Raw genomic sequence first — 25,743 nt, 5'->3', positions numbered from 1 at the left:
CTCTCTATTTGCCCAGGCAAACTGGGACACAATATCCCCGCTCTCCAAAAGAGAGCAAAAAAATCCCTTGTTGAGAAATGGATCGCTCTAGGAAAATATGGGCGAAACGTATCTATCTACCCACCAACTCATTCATTTAATGATCACCACTCACTGACCAGACCCCCATGACTGGGCCCTCGCTATGTTCGATGACCCAATTATCGATCATGTTCCAGAGGGGGTACGGTACCGCAAGACCTCCTCCCAGAGGAAGACCGCGTAAATAGTAGCCTGCTCTCGACAGTCCTATGGATCCGGACCTGGCTCGGCGATCTTACAGATAAAATAAGCCAAGAAGCCGCAGATACGGCGTACGCCCGACTCCGGAAGGAAGTCCTACAGCACGGCCGCGAGAATAACCACGTTTTCTGCATCCCCGAGGAGTTCGTCTTCGAAGATCGGGAGGAACTAATAGCAGATACCCAGCGGGACCAGGATGTGATTGAAGGCGTTGCGCCAGGCCGTCCGGGTTCCGTACCGGGTTATCACTTACGGCGCTAATGCACTGCCCTGAGCTGTTTGAGGGGCTGTCGGATGGTGACTGGCGGTATTTTGAAGGGGAGGAGCGGGCTGAGGAGCTGGCGGAGAATGATCGGACACAGAAGGCGCTGGTTCCTGTTGCAGATCGGAAGGCCTGTGAGGAGGGTTGAGTGCTGGCCCTGGCGGTGAACCACCGGGGGGAGATCCTTCCGGTTAGGGTACGTGAGCGGGCTACGGAGGCGGCGCAGATTGCGGTGAATTGGTTTGAGGGCGAGCCTTTGTCGGAGATTGTGGATGATGAGGATGAAGACGTGGAGTTTTACCTTAGAGAAGGGAATGGGTGGGAGTGGCTATAAGTAGTAAATTCCTAGAAGCTTATATATCAACCTGCTCTATTGTACATAAACAACAGAAATCTGGCCACCTAGTGATGATGGGCGTGGTGTCTTCGGTGCTTCCCGATACTCCGAGGCGCCAGAGTTGGCTCTGCATCGTCAAATGGAACAAATATTTCATGCGCAGGTTCATCCTCCGCAATGTCAATGCCTGCGTGGACGGCTTGTTAGCAACATGCAAAAAACAGGTCTCCTTCAGGGATGACTCACGCTTGATATTGAACATCTCCTCTTGGGTCGGCGTCTCGCCTCGCTTGATTTTAGCCTGGGCGACCGTATTGTCGAATACGACCGTGCACCTAGAGACGCTGTTAGACAAACGAAAGTATCCAAAAAAAGAGAACATAATACCTACTGAACCGTTTTCACATAAAGACCTCCTGCAGAATGCCAAAACGGGTGATCATGTGTGCCAGGAGTCCGACATAGGGCATTCTTGGTGATAGAGTACTTCGCGTTGCCCAGCGTATTCACGGCGCCAATGACTTCAGCCATATCGCTCCTGTCGCCGCCATCGGCGAAGTTGTGGCTAAAGACATCATACCTGGAGCCGGTGACGGTGGTGTCAGAATCGGAGTTAAAGAGATGGTAAGTGAACTTCTTCTTATGCGCGCGGCTATAATTCTGCGCCGTGTCACGGTTCGTGGTGCTCCCTAAGCCCAAGACGCTACGCGAGGCCTAGTCGGCCGCCCACGACTTGTCGGCCGTTCTGGTCTTGCCGTTCGTGGCGGTCTAGGTCACCTCTTATACTATGTTATTAAGGATGCCGTTAAACCACCTTTGTATATTTTACTACCAGCCCGGCACACACGTCCGACTGTTCTTATTCGGATCCCCGCCCTCTTCTATCGCGTTCTAAGGGAACTCGTTATAGCTAAGCTAGTTATTATTACCGTTAGCGCCGATAGGCGTACTAGTTAACCTGGAGAGTACCTTTAAATTATGTAAGAAGATTACCAGGTCAGGGGTGATCAGCCTGTCAATCCGGTAAGATACGATGATGGATCGGTAATGAATAAGTGGAGGAGCGTCAACGATATAGTATTCTTGTACAGAGACTAATTCTTGTCCCCCAGATAGGGGCCAGGGAGTTATCCCCTTTTATGCCCCGTTTGGACGAAGCTCCCAGGGGCACATTATCTCTGTCGGTATCACTTATTGCGATTCCATCTTCGTTGGTGACACTACGTCCGAATCCTTTTCGTAGACGGAACATTCCCGTTACATGATCGGATCCATTATGTGAAGGGCTACAGCTGAATTGATTCAATTAGGCGGTGCCTGCATGCTGTTTATCTAAATCTTAGAGAACCGTAAACAAAGGAGCGGTCAACTGCTGTATAGTGTTCCCTAGGGCGGTCAGGCTACCCGTTCGGCAGTATCGGGTGCGGTGTCTGCACGGGCAAAGCCCGAGCCTCAACGTGGCCCTGGCCCGTTACACATTACTCCTCGTCCTGCATAGCCTCGTTAAAACCAACCAGGCAAAACCCTGATGGGAAAAGGCCAAAGGTTGGAAAGAGTGCTTGGCAGTCTTAGTGATCTGTCTCCCATTGTATGGTCCCAAAGACCATTACAAATTATCTATATATTCGTCCTTCTACGAGTTGTCCTTTTCTTATTCTACACTATTCTTATCGATATACTTATACTTAGACTTAGCACTATATACCTACTATCTATTAGTATCTATGGCGCCTTATTTATTTATATAAAAGGTTACTCTAAATAGTCCCGTACCTAGACCCTCGTTTATAAAGAACTTTAATATAATATAACAAATACCGTAGATTTCTTTATCTCGCACCCGGTAGTCCGAGAAGTACTTGTAGTTATATATCACAATAGGGATAGAGCTAACACAGCTCTGACTAGAGTCGACGTCTATCGGGTCGCCGTCATCATCGTCGGCAAGTCGGGTCAGGCTCGACGGCTTAGGCTTCCATTCGCAGGTATCACCGTCACACCCCCCGCTCTTGCACTGACCCCCGTCATTGCAGGTGAAGAAGCCCTTGTTAAGACCAAACGCGGCAACCTCCTCGGGAGTCTTGCGCTTCTGCAGGGAACGAGGCGCCAAGAGGCCAGTCGGTATATCCCAGCCATCGTCCACGAGCTCGGTGGCGTTGTAGATTGGGATAAACCGCTCTGCGCCGAGAAGGTCGGGCTCGAGGGTACTGCGCTTGGTGTTCGAGGTGGACCATGGTGTTCCCAAAGGATCTTCTCTTTCCCTTTTCCACTCCAGAGAGTTTTCGCTGGAAAGTTTTAGCGCCAATGCAGAGATGGACTCAGAGGGGTCTGCAACTTACGCTTCAATGCATACTCGCCAAGCCATTTGAAGCTACAATCACAGATGTCAGTCCTGACAAGAGCATCCTTGGAATTGAGATGATACTCACACCGCTCGTCCACCGTAACCTAGGCCCGCGTCAGTACAAGAGCTAAATGTCGTGTAGGGCACGCGGAATTACTCACCAAATTTGAAGAGTACTTGACGTACACGTCGTATGAAGCAGCTGGCGGATTATCGATTCCTCCGCTGGCTCCCGCGTCAACTTGGAAACGCAAAGTATTATTCACGATACCGACAATCTGAGCATCGAGAACGGGGCCGCCTTTGCGCATGGGTGCATTAACTTTGATCCCCAGATTCACCTCTGGTGTGACCATGAGGTCGATGTGAACGCTCGCCTCGACACTGGCGTCCAGAATGGGCGCCATATCGGTACCAGACACCCGTTTCGTATCCTTGTCGTCGGGCGTGGGGAATTTCTGATAATCGTCGGCCTCATCTATCTGCGGGAAGTACATTTCGTACTTGGGGAAAGTCATCTTGGCTCCCGCTTTGAGTTTCCCAGCGATCGTGGCGCCAGCCTCCATCTGTCCGTACAGATCAAGCGTTGGCCCCACCGCTGCGATGCCCTTGATGGCCAATTCGGGGTAGGAAAGTGTGTCGATGATTCTGATTCGAGGGCTGCGGTATATCATCTCGGCGCTGCCGTCGATCTCTAGTATAGCTTGCACCTCGGGATGCAGCTCGAAATAGGTGTAGAGGGTGTCGATATTCAGGTGAACAATCGTGCCTTGTGCATAGTATGACCACCTGGCGTTCATATCAAACTTGGCATCCAGCGTCACGTCGAGCCCGGCCTTGAGCGTCATGCCCTTCCGTGCGCATTGCGCCCGTCGGCTATAGAGGAGCATCTTCTTGTGAATGGACAGCGGCAACTTGCCTTCGTCTGACATGCGTACCGTGGTCAGCTTCTTCAACCACTCGGAGTAAGTCCCCCACCAGCGCTTCTCCCGGCAGAGCTCTCGCTTGCTCTTCGATCCGGCCTCTGACTCATCCCCGGTCATCTCATCCCAGTACGGAACGAGGTTCGTATAGTCGACGCGCAGGTTGACTGTAGAGTCAGCACGCTTGATGAGCTCAAATCGGTAATCGATGGTCAAGTTGTACACGCCTGAGTCGTGACCGTCCCGGGACCGCTTTCTCTTGTGGAAGTCGGAGAGACTCGTCGAATTCACTTGCTCCATATAGATGTCATGCTCACGGTCATCGCAAGTGCTGCATCAGTGTCTATCACCACACTTGCGTGCAATCACAGATTTGGACTAGCTTTTGCCCTGGTCACGAGTAGATGGTTCTCTTGTTGAGGATGAACCTGTCGTAGAATGGCCGATCGCGGGCGCGCGTTGAGATGGTTTGGGGGAGGCTGCGGATCTGTACAATTTATTCTTTAGTGATTTATACTTCATGGAAGAGTGAGTACCTGGGGTGGCTTCGCGGAGAATTCATGATGAATCATTGATGCAGCCGTAGTATCCGTGCAATATATCGAGATAGCGGAACGAGGAGCCTTTTGGGATATTGGAAGATGGTCATCGCTCCGTAGTCAGGGTCGCTGAATGGAGCAAGCAATCCAAGCTTGGAAAGCAAGCTTAGCAAACGATTTCTCAAGCCAAAGACTAACACCGGAAGATGCGTACCACTGAACAATTTGACAGCCATCAAAGGTAATACTGCTCTTCATCAAAAAAAAATTGTGCAGCAAAATATTTGGTCGCCATAGCATAAAACGTGCGTCCGGCCACCTAGGTCGTTTCCAAACCAAGACGACGATGAGTGGAAAATTCATGCGGGCTGACGCAACCCTTTATTCAGACTTGTCGGTCAAAATGAATGTATATGTTGAAGTGATTGGAAAATTGGAAGCTTTTTTTCTTTTCTCTTTCCCAAAATCTGTGACCAGATGATGACTGCTTTCATTTGCTGTGTTGTATGTTGTGCAAATTTGACTCGTACCTAGTAGCTCTACATTACTAGCATGTCCATGTCTTGGTTGCGGCCCCCTCGGCCACCTCTTTTCTCCCTCCTAGATTGCTATCCTTCAGCACCTTTCAATCTTGCTTCCTCTGGGCTTTACGCTTCCTCCGATTGACAAATATGGAATTCCTTTCGACCATCATTCATTCCGAGATGAAAACAATTACTGCAAGTCTGTCAGACTTGAAACTTTAATCTCCTTCAAGCTAATGTAAAGAAGATCAAAGGTCGCTTTATAAACTGCTTACTGCCGGGGGTGACCAAAGCGTTACCATGCGATGAAGAAACAGCCGCAATCTGTGCTTCTGCCCACTTCAGCGAAGTCGAAGCTGCGTGAGTAAAGTATGCTTTGTCGAATCTTTTCATGATACCAGGGAAATTTGTCATACAAAAGAGGTATGTGCGTGACAGAATATCACCCTTGTGGAGCTTGCAGGCTGGGAGAGGTAGTTGAGGAGAGGCTCAGGGTTCGCGGTGTTAAGGGAATCCGAGTTGTAGATGCAAGCATATTCCCTAACCAATATTAGCGGCGGAAACATCATGGCTACTGCATAAACTGTGGCTGAGAGAGTTGCAGATCTCATTAAGCAAGATATTCCAGGTTCATGTGAAACCAACAAGTAAACGCTTCTTCGTCTCCTACGGCTCCTACCAAAGCACCACCACTTATTGAAGATATAACCATCTCCTGCTCGCTGGAGCTAAGTACATGGCCAAGCGAGTCATTTATTGTCACTAGGACCGCGGAAATGTAACCGGTGTCGTAACTTGAATAAGATTTATGAGACAGCCCATTCGACCTAGAAATAATTAAAAGCGTGTTTAAATACCGAATAAGAGTCCTGTGCTGAAGACAACAATCGAAATGAGCCAGGTTGCTTTCGAGGCGGCGGTTGACTCAATATTGCTTAAGCCCGTCCAGGTTTTGTGATCGATAGGCTTAACCTGCTATATCTCTTCAACGGCATTGCTACGTTCATCCGGTGAATGTGTTTTCTTCTCAAAATTCATAGTTGTTCTTTGTTTGAGGGTCGTATAAATTTTCTGAAAAGAAGAAAAAGAAAAGGAAGCAAAGTATGGTAACTAACTCAATATCACATTCTGACCAAGTATCTTTTCGTGGGCATTCTGGGCCTCTTATACCAACGTGCCAATTAATTTTGGACAATTTATTTCGTCTTGGTCTATTAGGGAAGAAGTCAATGTGATATCAAAGTCCCCATGGGGTTGGTTTTCCTTACGGGGTCAGCGGTGGGCACTCTGCGGGGACATTATATAGTTGTTGGCGGTGATTCGATGATCTTATCCATTCTCCCGGGTGAAGGATCCGTATTTTGATGGGCTAATATCCCTTAAACAGACTTTCTTTCCGTGGCAAAGACAGTCGAAGTATTCCCCGCATTAGAAAGTTAGATTTGCCCAAGCCTCTCTCCATGAAAGGAATCATTCCCCGTTCCATCTTCATGATTCCCAATTATCTAATAAAAAAAAATGAGGCGACAATGTATAGCATTTATTATGGACTCGTTCTCCGATCGCGATGAGAAATGGCTCAGTTGATCACAAGAATTGCGCGTGTACCAATCTTGTCAGTTTCAAACATTTCTTGTACCTGTCGATTGGACTCGTTGGTTTATACGATCTTTTGAAAATAGGGTGGTATTGCCTCATTTTTCATGAACTCACGAAACAGACAGTGGTTTAGAATAGGCAACAAGTCGGAAACCACTTCCTGTCCGCTTGGGTTTCCTCTGGCCGTTCCTCTCCCTTAATATGATAATTCATGCACTCCTTGGTAGCACCGGGATCATCCAGATAACTCTCTCGATACAATGCGATTGATCGAACCTCTAGATTGAATTTGCCCTGTTGTTCACCGAAGAAACTGCGAAATTAGCACCGGGCCAGAATATTGATTACCATCATCAAATCAGAAGCTTACCTTCGAGCCATAATCCGAAACCTCTTCACTCGGGATAAGTCCAATAATCTCGCGTCTTCCACGGGTTTACCTCGGTAGGTCGGTTTCAGTTCCTTCCATGGCACGCGCACGGTGCATGCCTTTTTCATAGAAAAGTCATATTCCCACACAAGAGCACTTTGTTCCCGACCGTCTGATCTCTGCCTCGCAACTTCATCCGTCAAAGATAATGTGTAGCGTTTGTGGTCCGAAGAAGTGATGTTGAGCTCAATCCCGTCGTGTCCAGTGAGATCCCATGTCTCTTCATGCCCGACCGTACGTTGTGAAGCAAATCCAGCACCACCCAGTGTTTCAATGTCGAGGTTGCCGTGAAAACATACCCCTTGGGCAGTGGGAACGAGGTTGGAAACCGACGATCCGCCGCGGACTCGGTCGTCAGATGCTGTCCACCGGTGAGTGTCCCAATTAGGTCCAAAAAGTAATGTTGTGTTGGTAGGGTAACTCATATTGAGCTCAAACGTAGGATGGAGTTACCAAGCGAATGAGACAAATTGGTTGGTAGCTTGAGAAGTTTTTAGTTTTGGTTTTTGGAGATCGCCATCGATCGGTAGATTGCAGATATGACGTCATGCTTTTTCTCATGGATCGTCGCCTGACAAATAAAGTCGTAAAGCTATGACTACTCCGTAGTTAGTTAACGTATTCGGTAAGCGGGTGGTCCTCTTGGTTTTAGAAGCCTCGGTATCAATAATGTAGCCAGAACAAGCAATTGACGCCCCGGGTGTGCGCGCGCAGAGAATCGCCTTCATTGCCTAGGATAAGGCCTTACCGATGTGCTATTTTCTGTAAAAATGTGGGCCATGAAAGAACCGCATGTCCAGATAGACCATTCTTTCAGTTAAATTACATTGATGGTGTTTTGGTTGAAATAAATGCATTTGAATTCAATGGGTTAGGATGGGCTGCCCAGCCCTGGAGGTGGCCTCGCTTGTGAACCTTGGAATTTCGTTAAGTGAATCGCTTCAAGCAACCTACCACGTTATACCCAGGACCCCTTTGTATCAAACATGTTTTACTGTAGCTACATACTCACAAGTGAAAAACAAAATAATAATACAAGCGTCAACAAAAGGTGAAAAAGACCTGTAGAAAATTGTATAGAGTGTCTAAAAATATATACTTCTATACACAATGCACTTACGGAGTTGAGGTATAATTCCAGGAACAAGAACTAAGCATCAAATGAACGAATCGGGGTATAGTCATTTATATATCAAACATCGTAGGCCTTTTTATCAACATCATAAATTGGCGAACATGCCAATTTACTTTTCCCTCGCAACCAAGGGCCGTATACTTTGAACAATACAGGGATGGGGATCATCGCGACTGCAATACATCCCAACATTGTGCCTGCCCATTGTATTCCAAGATTTTCCATCATTTGCCTTGAAAAAAGCGGAAACGCACAGCCAATAGCTGAGCGTAAAATCGTATTTGCAGCAATGGTAGATGCAGCTCTATCGCTAATATTAGTAACTTCCATGATTTGCGAGAGATGAGGTACAATCATACAGGGTAGGATAGCAGTCAACAATATAATTGAAGCACTGCAAGAAGATTAAGAATATTCCAGCTCCGGTCAGAACCCCCGAGGCTACCGGAGCAATCCAGTGAATGGATGAAGTATATCCAGTCCAACCGAACCTATCGAACTGCGAATTAGATCACAATGAACCAAAATGTTTGAGCGCCCACAAAGGGTCACCTACCAGAACAATCCACCTGAGAATGCTACGGCTCCGACGATCGCTGGCGACAGCCGCCATTCGGGAATAGGTTGATCGCCATTTGCCACCAATTTTCTCGCATATGAGCCTTGTATCAAAAGAATGAAGATGCCACCAAACAGTTCACCGAGGATAAGACCAACAAAAGCAAGCCCGCCGACTCCCATGTTCATCCCATATACTCCCTGGAAGACAACGGGGTATGCGCCTAGTAGGGCATAAATGAGGCCATAAATGAATGAGATATAAAGCGAGATAAGCAGTAGTATGGGCTCTGTGACCAACATCATAATTGGTCGGGCAAAGTTGTTTCGAATGAGTTCATTGAAATCGACTTCCACTTCATCCTGCTTCGCGTGGATGCCCCAATTTCGAGTCTGCCGCCGTAGAGTGGCTGCCTTGCGTACAAGGATCACTGGGGCATAAGTCTCGTCGAGGAAGATGACAACCAAGACGAATCCCACAAAAACCAGGATCGCAGAGATATACATGGTCCAACGCCATCCGAGAAAGCTCATCGCGATAAATCCACCTACAAATGGCGCTGCAAACGGCCCAATAAACACCGCCATGCAAAAGATGGACATCACAATTCCGCGCTGTGCATGATTGAATAGGTCTGCGAATACCGCCGGAACAATCGAAATCGGACTCGCCGCGAAAAGACCGGCAAAGAATCTACAGATCATGATAGTCTGGATATCTTTAGCAACCGCACATGCTACGGTAAATATGCCACAGCCGAGAAGCCCTGCGGACAATGGTGCCCGTCTGCCGATCAGTTCAGAAGCTGGTGCCCAAATTGTTGGGCCGGCGGCAAATCCGAGAACGTAGAGTGTTACTCCAAGCGAACCAACTTCTGTACTTGTGTGAAATTCCTGGCTGACGCCGGAGATCGCAGCTGAGAAGACGGCGCTGGCGAAGGATCCGGCGAAGGTGCCATAGCAGAGGACGCAAACTAGCATGATTCTTTTCATCTATCAGCAATCATGCATTGATGTAAACATCGGAGTTGTTGCAGATTGACATACCGTCTAGTCATAGACCAGTTAGATGGGTGCAATGGATCGTCTGCCCCGTCGAATTCTACCACATAGGCTTCGGAGTCTGGCAGCATAGGTGGGTATTCTTTGTTCGCACCCATAGGAAGCCATCTCTCACGGGGAATTGGACCTCTGGTGGAGCCCACGGTTGTCTTTTGTTGCAGGCGATATGTATTGATACGAGTAAGCTCAAGGGTATCGACATGGTCGATGATGTCGTCAGACTCGTCGCTGCGAGAGTCAATCTCAGACTCATATGTTGGATCGTTTTCATTGAACCCGCCCATGATTTCAATGTGCTCTCATGGCAATTCTGTATGGCTTATTCTGAAGGTTCAAGGAAGAATTTACTTCATGCACACTGGAGGATCGCACAGAACCTATATGTTCCTCTATTGGTCCTCATCAAGTATTTTTTTTTCTTGATCTTATGAGAATTTCTGCCCGAACCCACTATTTCCATAGTATATGGGCCTTAGTTCTATCAACTTGACCACAACAAGGGCAAGAAATTGTTTCTAGAAGATCCATACTTTTCCGCTGTGGCTGTCAGTAGCTTAAAAACCCACTATCCAGCCATATCAGCCCAGATTTCTAGATCAGCGGCCAATCACAACACTTGACAGGTTCGGTTATGATCGGAAGTGTGGCTGGTACCATGGAAAAATCACCGACCGAGGACAACCGAGCATAACCGTTCTCAAGCTTGTTTCAGGCGAGAAAAAACTTTTCGCTTCAATAATAACACATTTCTGTTACCATAGCTTTTTCTGTTGCTTGAAATTAGGATGGATTAAACAATACGCCGGGTCTAAGGCCTTGGTCATGATATGAGACCCAGAAATGCCGCGTCAAGCCGATTTACTGATTTGACGTATTAACCGTGCCGAAGGCCGTCGGGATCGGGTCTTATTTCGACTAACTAAGTATAGATTATTATGTAACTATCACTCGGTCAGATTCAAGTATGGTGTACTACTAGCCATGCTGCTGATACTTATACATTGCAGAATCTATGTATATGTAAATTGTCCATCTCCAATGACTAGGCCATACGATACCATTCGAAGAGAATGTATAATTCAAAGCACAACTTCAAGTCTGCTCGACTTTCGCTTCAAAGATCTCTCTCTACTTTCTTCTGATCTAAATTTATCTCATCGGCTTCCAAGTACTTCCCTTTATTGGATCTTCAATTTTCCATGTCCTGCAGCTTCTCGCAAAGCTCCTTCAGCGTCCGGCCAGCCCATTCAAAGTCGCTCTCTTCAAGATAGATCTGCGCACTCAATCGGACCCACCAAGACCCCTGAAACGGAAAGACCGGCATGAATGTCTTGTAGTATTTTATCATGTTCTGCTGCATCCACTCAGTGACAGTGATATCGGGGCCGTCTTTGCCTTTCACCAGACACCCATCGCCCTCAGTAGGTGTGCGTAAAGGAAGGAGAATATCTACCATGCAACAGTCTGTCGAAGTCCGCGCATGATTCTCCAAGATTCTTGTTCCTAAGATCTCTGCAACCTTCTGACCCCCTTTGTGGCAAAGTTGAATACAGTAATTCCGGATTTCCTCTTCACCACCGCACTCTACGTCTCCATCTAATGGCATCCGCAACAGTCAAGAAGGAAAAATTATCGGAGGTACCGACGAACTCGAAATTGGAAACAAAAGTTGTCTTTTGGTGCGCCTCATCTGTGAACTTTTCCATGGACATTGTCTCTGTCGACCGAGTGATGAACCCGTGGCTTGTAGGCAAAGTACTTCGCATCATTGCTTGATTTCGTTCAGGGACATAAAACACTGCACACGCACGAGCAGTGAACAACCATTTGTGGCAATTACTGACCAAGAAGTCTGGGTCCAGTGATACCAAATTCAGTTCAATTTGACCAATCCCATGGGCAGCATCAAGCAAGCTAAGTACACCTTCTGCATGACAGAGTGCGGTAAGTTTCTCGGAAGGAAGACGAATAGCAGGATTAGATGAAATTGTGTCAAATATTGCAATACGCGGGCGAAATCCATCTTTTCGCGAGGCCTCGATGGCTTCTCGAAACGCCCGAACGATCTCAAAGTCGTCAACTGGATAAATGAACCCAATTTCTCTGGTGTGAACCTTGTCTCCATTGGCTTCACACACATAACTCGTGGTTTTCCCACAAGCCCCGTATATCACATCCAACTGAAGAATTTCGTCTTTTCCATCGGTGTTCCATACCATATTTCTCAAAACTGTGTTGACTCCAGTGGTCGCGTTTGGTACGAAAACAATCGTGGATTCAGGCACACCGAGGAATTCGGACATCACAGCACGAGATTCGTCCAACAATTGGGGGAAACGGTACTTGATGAAAGGACACGGGGTTGTTTCACATTCATTGCGCAGCTCGTTGGCTTTGTCTCGAATTTTGAGGGGTGATGCTCCAAATGAACCTAAAATAGTGAGCAGGTATGATGGCGTATACAGAGGAGATATATTGGTTTACCATGATTCAAGTTTCGGTAACCTGGCGCAAAAGAGAAATGTGCAAGCATTTCATGTCCAAAATTTGTTGGCTCATTTTGGAAGTCGAAGGGCATGTCACTGACTATTTGGAGATGTTGAACTGTTGAGGTTGGTGGATGATTTGAGTGTGACCGCTTCCAAGTTCTCAACCCACGAGTATATTCTCCCCTTTCATCCCCGCGTCATCTTGTACTTGTGCTTGAATACTACCAAGCAATACAACTGTAGTAAAGCTTACAAAGCTAGGACCCTGCAGTGGGCCTCAGATACCCCTGCGATACGATAACCCTGCCGATCATCCATTGGAATGATAGGAATGTGACCAGCTAAGGCTGAAACAGTATTATTTGCCGACACAAATATTGCCAAATTGAGTGGGAAACTGTCTACTCTGCCCGGTATCGGGAAAAGAGATGACTTGCTCGCCTTACTCGCGCCTCTCTCCGCACATAACCCCACACTTTCTGCATAACCCCACGGGTCCGTGTCACTTTCACAAAAGGAAGTATGGCAGCTCAGATCCGAGCCGCCGCAAAATTATCTTCATTACTTCATTGAGTGTCCCTCTCAAAATGCCAAAAAGTGAAGCGGACCAAGGAAATGTTGAGGCATGCACTTCCAAAGGAGACGGCTCCCAGTATGATGACCCTGGTCGTGACAAAATCTATAGAGCACACGTGGAAACAGGCACTTTACAACGCCGTCTGAAGTCACGACATATTCAGTTCCTCGCTCTTTCTGGGGCGATTGGAACCGGTCTTTTTGTTGGCACAGGTCAGGTCCTTTCGACGGCTGGACCATTATCCGCCGTCCTCTCCTATCTCATCACAGGCTTCAATTTGTACGCCGTGATCAACAGCATGGGTGAAATGTCGACTTGGCTGCCTCTGCCAGGTGCTGTTCCTGTCTATGCATCTCGCTTTGTCGATGAAGCCCTTGGATTCACTCTGGGGTGGAATTATTGGTACCAGTTTGCGATTGGTGTCCCTATCGAAATCACTGCCGCTGCTCTAGTGATTGACTATTGGCCCAATAACATCCCTTCTGTGGTGTGGATTACTGTACTCTATGTGATCATTTTTACGGTCAACAGCCTTCCAGTCCGACTCTATGGTGAGCTAGAGTTTTTCCTCGGCTCAATCAAATTGATAACCATCGTTGGGTTGATGTTGCTCATGTGCATCATCACACTTGGTGGAACTCAAACCCATGACCGTATAGGATTTCGCTACTGGGAGCATCCAGGTCCAATGAATGAGTATCTGGAAACCGGGTCTTTAGGGCGCTTTTTGGCATTTTGGAAAGTCTTTATTCAAGCAACATTTAGCTATGGTGGGAGCGAGATGGTGGTTATTGCGGCAGGAGAAACTGAAAATCCCCGACGGAACATTCCTAAAGCTATACGTCGCGTTTTCTGGAGAATTGCCATCTTCTATGTCGGAAGCGTTTTTCTCGTTGGTCTTTGTGTCTCTTCTCAGGATCCTAGGCTACTCAACGCTATTTATACAGGAGCCGCTGGCGTAGGCGCAAGCCCCTTCGTCATTGCGATCGAGAATGGAGGGATTGATGTGTTGCCTTCCATTATCAACGCAGTTGTTCTCACGTCAGCCTTGTCTGCTGGGAACTCCTTTTTTTACGCATCGACTAGAATTCTTTATTCCACAGCATTGGACGGCAAAGCGCCTCGGATTCTTCGTTATGAGAAATTCGGAGTACCGTATGTGTGCGTTGTTGTCACAGCTGCTTTGAGTCTCCTTGTCTATCTGAATGTTTCATCAAGCTCGGCTGAAGTATTTTTCTGGGTAAGTAACTTGAGCTCGGTTAGTACATTGATCGTTTGGACCTCTATTGCTGTGACGTATATCCGATTTTATCAAGGACTCAAACATCACAGCATCCCACGATCCACACTCCCATTTCAATCCCCGCTTCAACCATTCATGGCCTATTTTGCGATTTTCTTCTCTTCGACTGTGGCATTTTTCAATGGATTCGATGCTTTTTTCCCTGGGCACTTTAGTGCTAAGAGCTTGATTCCGCCTTACATCGACATTCCAATCTTTCTCTGTCTTTTCTTGGGATACAAGATCATCAAAAGGACAAAGTTTGTGAAGATAGAGGACATGGATCTCCTATCTGGCAAAGAGGAAGCTGATAGACTAGAATCTACGTGGGAAGAACCAAAACCTCGCAACCTTCTCGGTATGTTCGATATCAGTGCCATATACAGACGGAAATACTTACGTGCATCTCACAGAGCGAATTTGGTTTTGGATTGCATAAGGTACTATTCCGCCAATATTTGGGGTTTTGTCAAGTCACTTTTTACATCAGATACATCAAGCATTCACAACACTTCACCTCGAACAGGTCTAACTACGGAGGTGTGGCACTATGTAACTACAGAGTCTTCAATAACTAAAGGACATTGCCCACCCGACGTGTCCTCCTTTATGCTGAATTTTAAACTATTGGCAACATCAAGCTCAATGTAGAATTTAAGTTGAAAGAATTTGTCTATACCATTGGTCACAGAATATATATAATCGCTAAGCGCCAGTCAACCAAACTCCGAACAATTGACAACTCTAGAAATCAAATTGAACTTCGCGCCCGCGCGATCAACCTCCAAGTACCATGAATGCCATCAATCCAATCCAGCCAGCCAGGAAGACAGCAGTCAAGATTCCAGCTCCTGCCTTGTCCCCAGTTGTGATTGTGGTCGTCTTTGCGCTTTCGGCATCACTATCATCCTCACCTGCGGTTGGGTTGCTGGTACTGTTTCCTCCAGTAGTCGAAGTCACAGGTGCGGTTTTGTTGAAGTTGATCAAATTGGCAGTAAAAACGTTTGTCGCACTGATCTCTTCTTCCATTCCTATCCAGCCATCATATGTAGACTTATACCATCGGACACCACAAGTGCCATTATTATGACCAGTACAGGACGCCGCAGCAGCCGCCCCCGAGGTTTGAAGTTTTGCGATGATGCTGTCAAAGGTCGAAGGGACAAGTAGAGCCGTCAATCCGAGCCATGCTGAAGTGAGCCCTTTGAAGAGGATCTCGTTATCATTGCAGTTGGCCGCAGGTTCGCAATAGTAATCCTCAATAATTCCACCAGTGATGAAGAAGTTGTCAAATGTTGCGTTGAGCAAGCCGTTGACTGCGGTCAGCCATTGGGATTGAGTCGTTCCGTTGGTCTGCCAGCGGTAGATGATTAGTTCGATTGTATAGGTGCAAAAAAGAAATAATGATCATCACAACGGGCTTGCTCACATAGTTATACATGTATGCCGCGCCCATCAAATAAGTTCCATAATTGTATGTCCATTGGGCATTTCCTTGTGTAGCACAATCATTGTCAACATTGGTGGAATCGGCGACATTCCAAGTTGTATTGCTAAGCAGAGGCGATGAGACAGACCAATCCCAGATCTTGTTAGCCCACGTAAGATAAATTGCATCGCCCGTGTAACGGGCTAGACGTGCAGATAATTGAAATAGACCGCCGTTAGAAATCGAATTCTTCATTCCATACCCATCCTGGTAGGGCCAGATTTGCCAACGGAGGCCACCGCCACATGAGGAGGTATCCCATCTTTTGATCTGGGTATTAAAGACACCCTGTGCCAAAGAGAGCCACGAGAATCCAGAAGAACGATCTGGAAACGCGTATTCAACGGCCGTCATAGCTGCGAGGCCCCAGAACATTTGATCGTCATTTCCCTTAAAGAATTATTAGACACTACTCTCGATTGAAAACTTTGGCCATGCTCACAAGATAAGAGCTATAGTTGCTTGGCATATAGTCACCATCATCGCCTGATTGCCACTGCAATCCAATGCTTAACTCTTCGTTGTATGTTGTATCACCCGTAGAATGCCAGTATTCCAATAGCGCAAGGAAAAGAGCCGAACCTTCCCACCATTTATCAGGGAAAGCTCCAGGAATTTGACCTGTTTCGTTGCCGTAGTAATATTTCATCATTGCGTAAGTCGAGGTACTCGCGGCATCTTTGAGGGATTCTGCAATATAATCAACCGTTAACCGATCATGGAATCGTGAACAAACATTTATAGGGAGAAGGAATCATGCACCACATACGTTCATCACTGATGTCCCAATCGATGGCGCATGTTAAACTGGAAAACAGTAGCGCCGTAACGATGCCTTTGAAGGGCCGTCCCCAAAATAGGTGCATCTTCTCAAAAAAAGAGTATACGGTAGGTGACCCATACAAAATCAGCAAATGAGAAGATCCAGTCGAACAGCACAATCAAGCAGAGGAATAGCAATAATGATTAAAGAGCCCGATCGCAGAAGCAAAAGCATAGAATGACTGAAAAGATTTTCTTCCAAACCCAGGCTCCATCTATAATTACGAATTTAATTATAACGTCAGGGGTATGCGTAATCCTCGGCGCTAGCGTCGTCAACACCTTTCATTGTGGAGTGAATGAGATTACCGGTTCGGGATCAAGCGGCTAATGACTTGTGGAGTTTGCCAAGCTCATTTAAGCTTTTGATTCTTTGGCTTTGTGTTGATCAAGTTTGTATTAGATCGCTGATCAAAGAGATCTAGAGTAGATCCTTTTTATATTCGAAAGTCCGTTCAATGATAAAGGTGTGCGTCGTTTGGTGTCGTGTTTCAAGAGCTCTTTGTTCGCCTTCCGAATTTGCCCTCGTAGAATTAATTTTTGCCACGGTCGCAAAGCTACACGAAACTATGGAATACATAGACGTAGCTGTCAATAAATATCAAGCAATTGAATATGCCTACTAGATCAGGGAAGAATTAAAAAGGAGCTCAAGAATACACGCCATATGAATGTATATCTCAATTCACGTACTCTCCTAGGCTGGGATGATCTTCAATATCACGTAGATGGCTTAGATTGACGCTAGTTGCGGTGGGTCAGTGCTTGTCTCCAGCTATATCCCAGGTAAAACACAGTCCATAGGGCAGAACTACCCAGCACCCAAATACCGGCAATAAAAGTGGCTGTCCATCCAATGCCGATGGCTTTGATGAGGGGTGAAGCAATTGCCGTAGCTCCAGCACCCATCAGGCATCGGAACAAGTTGTTCGCTGCCGTTGCAGTGGCAGCACTTTGATAATTGATATCAACGACCAAAGTGCTTAACGTGTTGAAAGCACCTGTAGTCGTCAGACCAGTGAAAAACAACATCACCAGTGGTCCAGCCAATGGAGTACGATACTGCATGACCCAGCCATAAGCCAAGATGCAAAGGCTACTAATGTAGATCAGTGGAAGAGTTATTGCCAGACGCGCTCGTTCAATGTTAAAGGTTTCAATATTTTGCTGTCGATTCTTCTGGATGATCATTCCTTGCAAGTGCGCCTCACGGCGAAAGTTCCAGTCTAACAATCGACCAACTATCCAGCGCGAGCTGATGCTGCCAACACCCATAGGAAGATAGCAGAGCCCAACTTGAACGGAGTTGAATCCAAATCGACTGGCCAACTCAGTTGACAGGGTGCTGATAACGGCCATGTAGCCTGCATATAAAAAGGATCCGTAGAGTAGAACCAATCCCATCTCTTTCTGTGTTGCAATCAGGAGAGCTGAGATCGGGTTGGGCCGGCGCCTTAGCTCTTGGATTGTGGTGAAATCAGCAGTTCTGCTTTCGTCGTCAAATCGCGAGGTTCGAGCAAACAAAGTCCATAGCGGGCGGTTCCATGAGGCTGGTGGCACCGAACCATTCCCTACAACAGCTCGACATGTTTCAGGGAAAACAAAGAGTATTACTGCAAAGCACACTGCTGATAAGATGACCAAAAACCAAAATATGGATCTCCACCCTAGAAAATGGTCCAAGAGCCCGCCAATGACAGGGCCTAGCGTGGGACCAAGTGCAATTCCGATACCAGCGTATCCAACATACTTTCCACGCTCGGCGCGCGTCGAAAGATCAGCCACAACAGCGCTGGCCAATGAAATAGTCCCACTGCTACCTGAGGACTGCACGCAACGTAGTATCATCAAAGCCGTATAGTTGTTCTGCAGAGCAAGGCCAATGTTTGCTGCCAGATAGATGACGAATGCGATGATATATGCAGGACGTCGTCCATGGATATCAGAAAAACTGCCGATGAAAGAGGGCGCAAGTCCTTGAAATATCTACAAGTCGTTAGTTTCCCTTGCCTCGGTATGTCCGTCCACATATTGATCAATCTTACCAGATAAGTGGTGATTGTCAAATTTATGAGTGACACAGAAACTTCCATGTCCTTTGCCAATGAATCGAGAGCTGGCAGATAGATACTGCTAGATAGTGGAGATATCAGAGCTGCAAATGATCCTGTCATAATAACGAAGGCTTTTTCGCCATCGGGCAGAACACTATAAAGAGGTGTCGGTTCATCGCAAGAGTAATTTGGCTGTTCAACTTTTGGATCCGATGGACTCGGAATGGACGATCGAAAACTGTCGCAATTGTTGTCTCCGGTGACCTCAGACAAAGATTGATGCCCCACGGTTACACGAGAACTCGTTGGGTGCACAGATTGCATGGTTTAGAGTAATGCAGTACATTTTGAGTGAATCGCACAGACTATATATATTAGCATCCAATGCCATCTTGATTTCTGTCCAGGCTAATTTTCTGATGCCGTTGACGGACCGCTACCGGGATCGAAGAAAGAATAGAGTGGGTCACGCTTGAGCAGTAGCCCTTGTCCTGTTCGGGGTTGAGATAGCCCGATCACGTGTGTTATACATCCTATTTTTAGGCTCTCATGTTTGCGATTTCTTGTGCAAACAGTAAGGTTTTTGGCCTCAAGAAACACACTAGCTACCTAGGTAAGATGCAATATATTCACTGGTATGGAATGATAAAAACATAAATGACATGTTCATGTGACCAACCTTGGAATATGAGAGTATTTAATCTGTAGTACATATTTGCATCTAGTAATAGTACCGTGGCTATATTCTTGATTGTGTTCTCCCAAGATTTTTGTTATCACGCTACTGGGCACTGAAGACTGTTTTTCTTTTTTTAAAAGAATTCAATCATTCAACACTGTCTTCTATGGGTTAAACCGAGTGTTCGGATCAGGTTCATTCTTCAAGTATATACGTAAGCCTATTCATGCTGTAATCAATCACTTTAGATGCTCCTCAAAGAACTCGCCTAATTGTGCGTATCTAGGAGCTCGTTAGTATTCAGTGAGAGTGTAAAGCAAGATGGAGAGTGCTTGCTCCCGTGTGTACTCAGCTCGACTCTCCTCCTGATCCAAGTTCGCACGAGCACCCATCCATCCGTGCCACATGCTGGAGTATGTTTTAACGAGTCCTCCATTCTCATTATTTGTGATTGTCTCTGCATATCCTTTGACCGCATCGGCTGGCTCGTCCTTTGAGGCTAATACGATATGAGGAATTGCGAGGTGCGCAGCATCGGCCAAATCCATCCGCCTGGCATTTATCGACCTGATCAGCAAGATCATTTATTATAAGGGCAACTGGATCATACGTACCCGGGGTGCACCTGGCCTGAGGCAGTGAATGGAGTGTCAGGGCCGGACGCCAACACAGTGACCTATGACAAGAGTTCGAATTAGCGAAAGTCTTTTCGTGTCTAATCCTTGATTAGGATGCCTACTTTTCCTCCTCAACGCAATCCAAAAGCACCCCATTTTTCAACAGATGGGAATCGCGTTTTGTATTGCTTGACAGCTTCCAGTAAAACGCCAACGTTTCGCGAGTAGGACGCTCTATGCGCGATAAAATCTGCGATGATTTCCTTCTTTTATTCGGTGTCGACAGGGAAATATTCATGTTTGAGAGGTTCGCCTTCAAAAAAAATCTGGCACCAGTACCACTGCGTTTAAGCGCGCCGCTAGCAGGTCGGCACCTTGGATAGTCTGGCTGGCTAATCCAAAAACATCATAAATATCGACTAGACCTGTCCTGCAATCAACATTGCCGGTCACATCTTATATTATGTATTATTAGCAAGTCATCACACGAATCTCAGGAGCTGACTCACATGTCTTAAGACCTGCGATGGCTTCATAGCTGCCTTGGAGGGGTATGCCCTTTTGCGATTACTGGTGGAATGGTGCGACAAGCTTCACACGACATAATGTTGAAGTATAAATAAGATAAACTAAAATAGAAGCTCGACAAGCCCCTCAACAACGAGGGCATTTATATTCTAACAAGTGCGGGGGTCATTTAGCCAAAGAAAGAACGAGAACAGGTGAACTAGGTCGAGGCGGAGATTGTTATGCAACTTAGCTACATATGTAGTTAACTAGAGAAAGATCGTCCTACATGGTTCTCAGCTTGACGCTAACAGTTCTTTATGAGAGGCCCAACGACGAATTAATATAATAAATCATAAGGGTTTTCCCCCTACTCTCCCGGGACCGGCCTCTTGGGGATCCACAATCCCACTCTCAAGACGACTTTGGAAAACAGGTGATAGAAGTGAGATGAGATCGTCGACTTGATTTTTCTGATGCTAAGTAATACCCTTCAAAAAGTTTAGATTGTAGTTGAATTTCCGCTTTGACCAATTTGTTTTTCTATACTCCATAATAATCAGCAAACTAGAGTCATATTCGCAAAGAATATGTAATATTGTCGAATCTTTTTCTATGGTTGGCTAACTGAATTCCCCGCGACATCCTCGGGCATGCCCCAAAAAAGGCTTAGTAAGGCAATTTTGCGGCGCCGGGAGTTACGTGGGTCATTACCATCTATAAGAGACCATTGACGTCAACAGCCTGTCCACATTCGTTGTACATTACGTAGTAATGCAAATGAGCATTCTGTTAACGGCGAGTCTCTTCAGTGGCATGGCGTTAGCTTCGCCGTCATATTCACCGCTAGTTGACTTGGGATATGCTCGGTATCAAGGGGTGTCGCTATCCAACGGCGTTGACCAATACCTCGGGATAAGGTACGCAAAAGCACCTTTGAAAGTCTTGCGATTCCGAGCTCCCAGGGATCCAGAGAATACTGGAAGCATTTTAGATGCATCATCGGTAATCTTTTCCGCCAAGCCTGGAGACATTTAAGCTAACATGAACAGTTTGGGCCACTTTGCGTGGGAGTCGGTCAATCAACCAATGATGCATTATCGGAGGATTGCCTCTTTTTAAACGTTTGGTCACCCGCAAATACGAGTGGTCACTCCAACTTCCCCGTGTGGTTATTTATTCAAGGCGGTGGATACGCCAACAACGCGAATGGCAACTATAACGGCAGTGAGGTCGTTCAACAGTCTGGTAGCAGTATTGTGTTTGTCAACTTCAATTACCGCGTCGGTGTGCTTGGCTTCCTAGCCAGTGAGCATGTTCGAAACGATGGAGATCTCAATGCTGGACTACTCGATCAGCGGAAGGCCCTTCATTGGGTACAGCAGCATATTCGCCAGTTTGGCGGCAACCCAGAACACGTGGTGATTCATGGTGACTCATCTGGTGCTGGCTCCGTTGCTCATCATCTCACTGCATATGGTGGTCGCAACATGGATCTTTTCGTCGGGGCAGTGGCGGAGTCGACATTCTGGCCCACCCAAAGAACGGTTGGGCAGATGGAATTCCAGTACGAGCAATTTGTGAAAGATGTTGGCTGCGAAAAGACAGATGACTCTTTGGTATGCTTGCGTGCTGTGGATATTGAGATTATCCAAAAGTTCAATGTTAACAAGCCTTTCCCAGGGGGCAGTACTACACCGGTCCCCTTGTGGTATTTTCTCCCTGTTGTGGACGGAGACTTGATCCGAGATCGGCTTTACAATCTTTTTGATCAAGGCAAATTTATTCATGTCCCATTGATTGTCAGTGATGATACGAATGAGGGCACCGACTTTGCGTACAACGCAACCAATAAATCCGAGGTGGCTCAGTTCATGAAGAACAACTATCCCGGTCTCTCTGGTCGACAGCTCGAAAGTATCAACGAGGCTTATGCGCACGTGGAACCCCTCCCCAAGCATGAAGCTTATTTCCCTATGGCTGCGGCCGCTTATGGCGATTCAACCTTCATTTGCCCAGGGAATTTGATGGCCGCGACCGTGGCCAAAGCGTTTTCGTCTCGTCAGGTCTGGAGCTATCGATTTAACGTCCGCGATCCGACGGAGATTGCAAATGGCATGGGTGTTCCGCACATTTTTGATATGCCTGCGATATTTGGAATAGGGGAAACCAACGAGCCGACGGATTCATATGCCAATTCGAACGCAAATATTGTACCTATAACCATGGATTATTATCTGAGCTTCGTCAAAGCACTGGATCCGAATGTGTACCGGAACAAAGACGCTCCCCAATGGCAACCGTGGGGGTCAGAAGCAGGGGAGCGCCTCAAACTGCAGACAAATTCCACGCAAATGGAAAGCGTTCCCCGGTTTCAGATAGAATGTTGTTCCATGTGGAAGAAGTTCGCCGCCGATATGGAACATTGAGGATAATGGAGGATGGCTCTGGGCCATCCCTCTTGGCATTAATAGCGAGACAACAAGATATATTATTAGCCTGTCTATTAGGAAACACCAATGCTACCTTAATGGGACTTTCAACTAGAGTTATCTCGCAGATAACCAACCAGATTAAGACAGGGAATTTACACTTTGGCAAACGGATAATAACGAATATAACAGCAGCATCTTATCATAGTACCTAGGATTGTTTTGTCACTATTCTAGATTTACTAGTCATACCGAGGCAGACCTGGAGAATTCGGTATTTCCAAGGTTCTGATTGCTCAGATAATGATGCTATATCATTCAAGAGACCTTAAATATACATGCCCTCTCCCTCCTTGTTCCGGCCGATCCCGCCGATGCAAACCCATTTGAATACTCCCCAGGTGAGGGGTAATCAAATGATCAAATGACCAAACGATCACAGGCTGAAATCCGGGGAAGCTCTTTTTCTCCATATTGTTCATCCTTTTCATGAAATCATGACATGCAAAATATATCTCGTACATATTGCTATCATTATAAGTGAACAATGATTTCAACTGTGTTGGGCTATCTTCCCTCCCTTGCGGTCGAACTAGCCGAGTTGATTGCAAGCTTTCTTGATGGAAATGATTTATTAAAATTCCGCTTGGTCTGTAGTGAACTACAAAGGAAGACCTTTCATCACTTTGCCCAACGCTTCTTTTCATCAATCAGGACCGATCTTTCTGCTGACAGCCTGCGTCGAATCGATTCCATCTCTCGACATACTGCCTTGCGTCCATATGTTCACGGTTTAGCTTTCATGTTACAAAATGGTGTCGGTCGCGGCCTAGTTTGGGATCGTCATCCATGGGGTCCCATATCCGCACCTTTGGAGGTTGAGGCGATTCAGTCTCTACGGGATAATTTGATCCAACGTTTGACGAATTGCCAATCGTTTTTTATCTTTTGTCGATATCCGGAGGGTCACCCCGACATGAGTCATGTTACTATGACAGATACTGTCGCTGTATTTTTTGCCTTGGTCATCGACGCTCGCCTACCAGTCTCCTCATTCCATCTCATCTATGCAAACAAATACTCGCGCACCTTAATCATGGATATGCGTCGTCTCCCTAAACTTCTATATCGCCAACCAGAGTTTAAGATTGTCTGGGGTAATTTAAAAAAACTCTGTCTAGAACAGTATCTCACTCTGGATAACTTCGGATTTCTCCTAGAGCTGGTTCTCTGCGCCCCAAATCTTCAAACTCTGCTGTTAAATCTCGGCTCACACGATCTGGCGGCAGAGTTCATGCACGAGGTGGCCGAAGGTGCCGACTTCTCTCAACTACGCGAGCTCGCTTTATTCCGAACGTGCATGCGGGGCATCGACCTCCATAAGCTGCTCGGAAATGTCCGGTCGAGCTTAGCTGCACTCACACTATACCATATCACGTTGGTGCCTGGCAGTGATTGGACTCCATTCCTCAGAGAGCTTTGTCAAGGATTCCCAGCCTTACATCGTATCTCGCTGTATTATCTGTGGGCTAGCACACCCGCGAAGGGTCTCATGGCCTTTCCGGATATCCAAAAATCACCTTCGATGTGCACCTCAAAAGATCAGCATCTGAGCACATTTTACTCGGAAGATATCAAAAGTCCCACTGTGCTTGGGATTGAGTACTCTGGGACAATGGTGTCACACGTACTTAATCTATTACAAGCAACAGCCTGAAGTTAGATATCTACATTATGCAGGCAGTCTCGCGTCATGTGTGTGTTTCTCTGTGCAATAGTGTGTTGGTCGTTACTTTGCTTGTTTCACATGTTCTCTACCATTTTCAGGAACCACTAGTTATACGTAAATTGTATCATGGTACTCTCAAATATCGAAGCAGCTATCTCTTCAAAGACCAAAAGTCATATGTCATGAGAAATCAGTCGTAGGAAGCCCGTGATATGAAATGTTCTCGTTATTTGATTTGCGTGCTCTGTGGGGGATACAACAACGTCCTAGCTATCTATATGGTCACTAGACTCTTCTTCCCAAGAATCCATCACCAATAATTTTAGCAAACCAGCCACTTGATTTGCTGTGGATCATATACCATCTGGCTACACTGATCATTGTAGGGGATCATTGCAGGATTACAGCATAGTAAAACCGTCACTACATCACATTAACTACCTTTTTATGATCCTTTTCTAGTAATTATTTTGCATTCTTCTAATTAATAGTAACCATTGCCACATTTCTTTCTGAAATCTCAATAAGGGTCTGCTGTAGATCCCCTTCGAGTGACAATCACAATCGCAAAGGGTCCTCTGGTCAAAGAGTAACGTAATTATCAGACCAGTAGACTGGCGCGATATCTGTGTTCTTTTTTCTATCGATAGCATTAAGCCGGATGAAAACTACTGGTGTTGTAGATTCCTTCTCAGGCAAAGCTTCCACATGAGCGAGACCACCTGTGGATTTCGGTGTAGGCGGTGCAATGAAGCCTTCACAGTAGCTGGAATTAGTTCTTCCAGCTGTTTGTAACTGGAAAAATCGGCGACTGGTGTGGTGATCTATTTGAACGCTGACCAATCTAACACGTCGAGAGTGGTAGATAGCCGCTAAACATTGCGGCTGAGGACGCGCTTGGATTGAAGATCGCTTAGAATGAGGCGGAGCAGGCCCACGTTCTGAATATATTTGGCTCCGTCAAAAAACGACATCAGTTTTGAAGAGCTTCGTGCCATCTGTTTCAACATGATCGATGACGGTTGCCTCTCTCCTTTCCTTTCTAGCGAATGATTGATTGGCCAAATATTG

General features: G+C 46.5%; 10 protein-coding genes across 10 annotated transcripts; 3 read left to right on the top strand and 7 right to left on the bottom strand.

Annotated features, from left to right (window-relative positions):
* Window positions 1–539: 539 nt before the first annotated feature.
* Window positions 540–4,448, bottom strand: N7529_012149 (uncharacterized protein; the record flags this gene model as incomplete). The annotated part of the gene is made up of 6 exons (XM_057247675.1): window positions 540–872; window positions 988–1,216; window positions 1,273–1,461; window positions 1,589–1,658; window positions 2,655–3,093; window positions 3,387–4,448. The coding sequence occupies 6 exons, from the start codon at window positions 4,446–4,448 to the stop codon at window positions 540–542; spliced, it is 2,322 nt and encodes a 773-aa protein (XP_057093024.1).
* Window positions 4,449–6,939: 2,491 nt separating this feature from the next.
* N7529_012148 (CIA30 family protein) lies at window positions 6,940–7,665 on the bottom strand (the record flags this gene model as incomplete). The annotated part of the gene is made up of 2 exons (XM_057247674.1): window positions 6,940–7,123; window positions 7,181–7,665. 2 exons carry the CDS (start codon window positions 7,663–7,665, stop codon window positions 6,940–6,942), a joined length of 669 nt encoding a protein of 222 aa, XP_057093023.1.
* Window positions 7,666–8,927: 1,262 nt separating this feature from the next.
* N7529_012147 (uncharacterized protein) lies at window positions 8,928–10,279 on the bottom strand (the record flags this gene model as incomplete). Its single annotated transcript, XM_057247673.1, has 2 exons — window positions 8,928–9,918; window positions 9,981–10,279. The coding sequence occupies 2 exons, from the start codon at window positions 10,277–10,279 to the stop codon at window positions 8,928–8,930; spliced, it is 1,290 nt and encodes a 429-aa protein (XP_057093022.1).
* Window positions 10,280–11,184: 905 nt separating this feature from the next.
* Window positions 11,185–12,573, bottom strand: N7529_012146 (Pyridoxal phosphate-dependent transferase major region subdomain 1; the record flags this gene model as incomplete). The annotated part of the gene is made up of 3 exons (XM_057247672.1): window positions 11,185–11,591; window positions 11,638–12,426; window positions 12,480–12,573. The coding sequence occupies 3 exons, from the start codon at window positions 12,571–12,573 to the stop codon at window positions 11,185–11,187; spliced, it is 1,290 nt and encodes a 429-aa protein (XP_057093021.1).
* Window positions 12,574–13,071: 498 nt separating this feature from the next.
* N7529_012145 (uncharacterized protein) lies at window positions 13,072–14,782 on the top strand (the record flags this gene model as incomplete). The annotated part of the gene is made up of 2 exons (XM_057247671.1): window positions 13,072–14,701; window positions 14,757–14,782. 2 exons carry the CDS (start codon window positions 13,072–13,074, stop codon window positions 14,780–14,782), a joined length of 1,656 nt encoding a protein of 551 aa, XP_057093020.1.
* A 338-nt stretch (window positions 14,783–15,120) lies between these two features.
* Window positions 15,121–16,698, bottom strand: N7529_012144 (glycoside hydrolase family 76 protein; the record flags this gene model as incomplete). Its single annotated transcript, XM_057247670.1, has 4 exons — window positions 15,121–15,696; window positions 15,773–16,222; window positions 16,275–16,522; window positions 16,602–16,698. The coding sequence occupies 4 exons, from the start codon at window positions 16,696–16,698 to the stop codon at window positions 15,121–15,123; spliced, it is 1,371 nt and encodes a 456-aa protein (XP_057093019.1).
* A 700-nt stretch (window positions 16,699–17,398) lies between these two features.
* On the bottom strand, window positions 17,399–18,747 carry N7529_012143 (uncharacterized protein; the record flags this gene model as incomplete). Its single annotated transcript, XM_057247669.1, has 2 exons — window positions 17,399–18,640; window positions 18,700–18,747. The coding sequence occupies 2 exons, from the start codon at window positions 18,745–18,747 to the stop codon at window positions 17,399–17,401; spliced, it is 1,290 nt and encodes a 429-aa protein (XP_057093018.1).
* A 933-nt stretch (window positions 18,748–19,680) lies between these two features.
* On the bottom strand, window positions 19,681–20,063 carry N7529_012142 (uncharacterized protein; the record flags this gene model as incomplete). Its single annotated transcript, XM_057247668.1, has 2 exons — window positions 19,681–19,954; window positions 20,002–20,063. Coding segments are annotated over 2 exons (336 nt in total), but the record flags the coding sequence as incomplete, so codon positions are not given.
* A 1,222-nt stretch (window positions 20,064–21,285) lies between these two features.
* N7529_012141 (putative carboxylesterase) lies at window positions 21,286–22,940 on the top strand (the record flags this gene model as incomplete). Its single annotated transcript, XM_057247667.1, has 2 exons — window positions 21,286–21,516; window positions 21,564–22,940. The coding sequence occupies 2 exons, from the start codon at window positions 21,286–21,288 to the stop codon at window positions 22,938–22,940; spliced, it is 1,608 nt and encodes a 535-aa protein (XP_057093016.1).
* Window positions 22,941–23,745: 805 nt separating this feature from the next.
* On the top strand, window positions 23,746–24,660 carry N7529_012140 (uncharacterized protein; the record flags this gene model as incomplete). Its single annotated transcript, XM_057247666.1, has 1 exon — window positions 23,746–24,660. The coding sequence occupies one exon, from the start codon at window positions 23,746–23,748 to the stop codon at window positions 24,658–24,660; it is 915 nt and encodes a 304-aa protein (XP_057093015.1).
* Window positions 24,661–25,743: the final 1,083 nt, after the last annotated feature.

Source organism: Penicillium soppii, assembly GCF_028829465.1.
Source record: "Penicillium soppii strain IBT 18220 chromosome Unknown utg000010l, whole genome shotgun sequence".
In the NCBI taxonomy this organism is placed as follows: domain Eukaryota; kingdom Fungi; phylum Ascomycota; class Eurotiomycetes; order Eurotiales; family Aspergillaceae; genus Penicillium; species Penicillium soppii.
The sequence above is the reverse complement of the archived record's forward strand: the minus strand, read 5'-3'. Positions and strand labels throughout refer to the sequence as shown.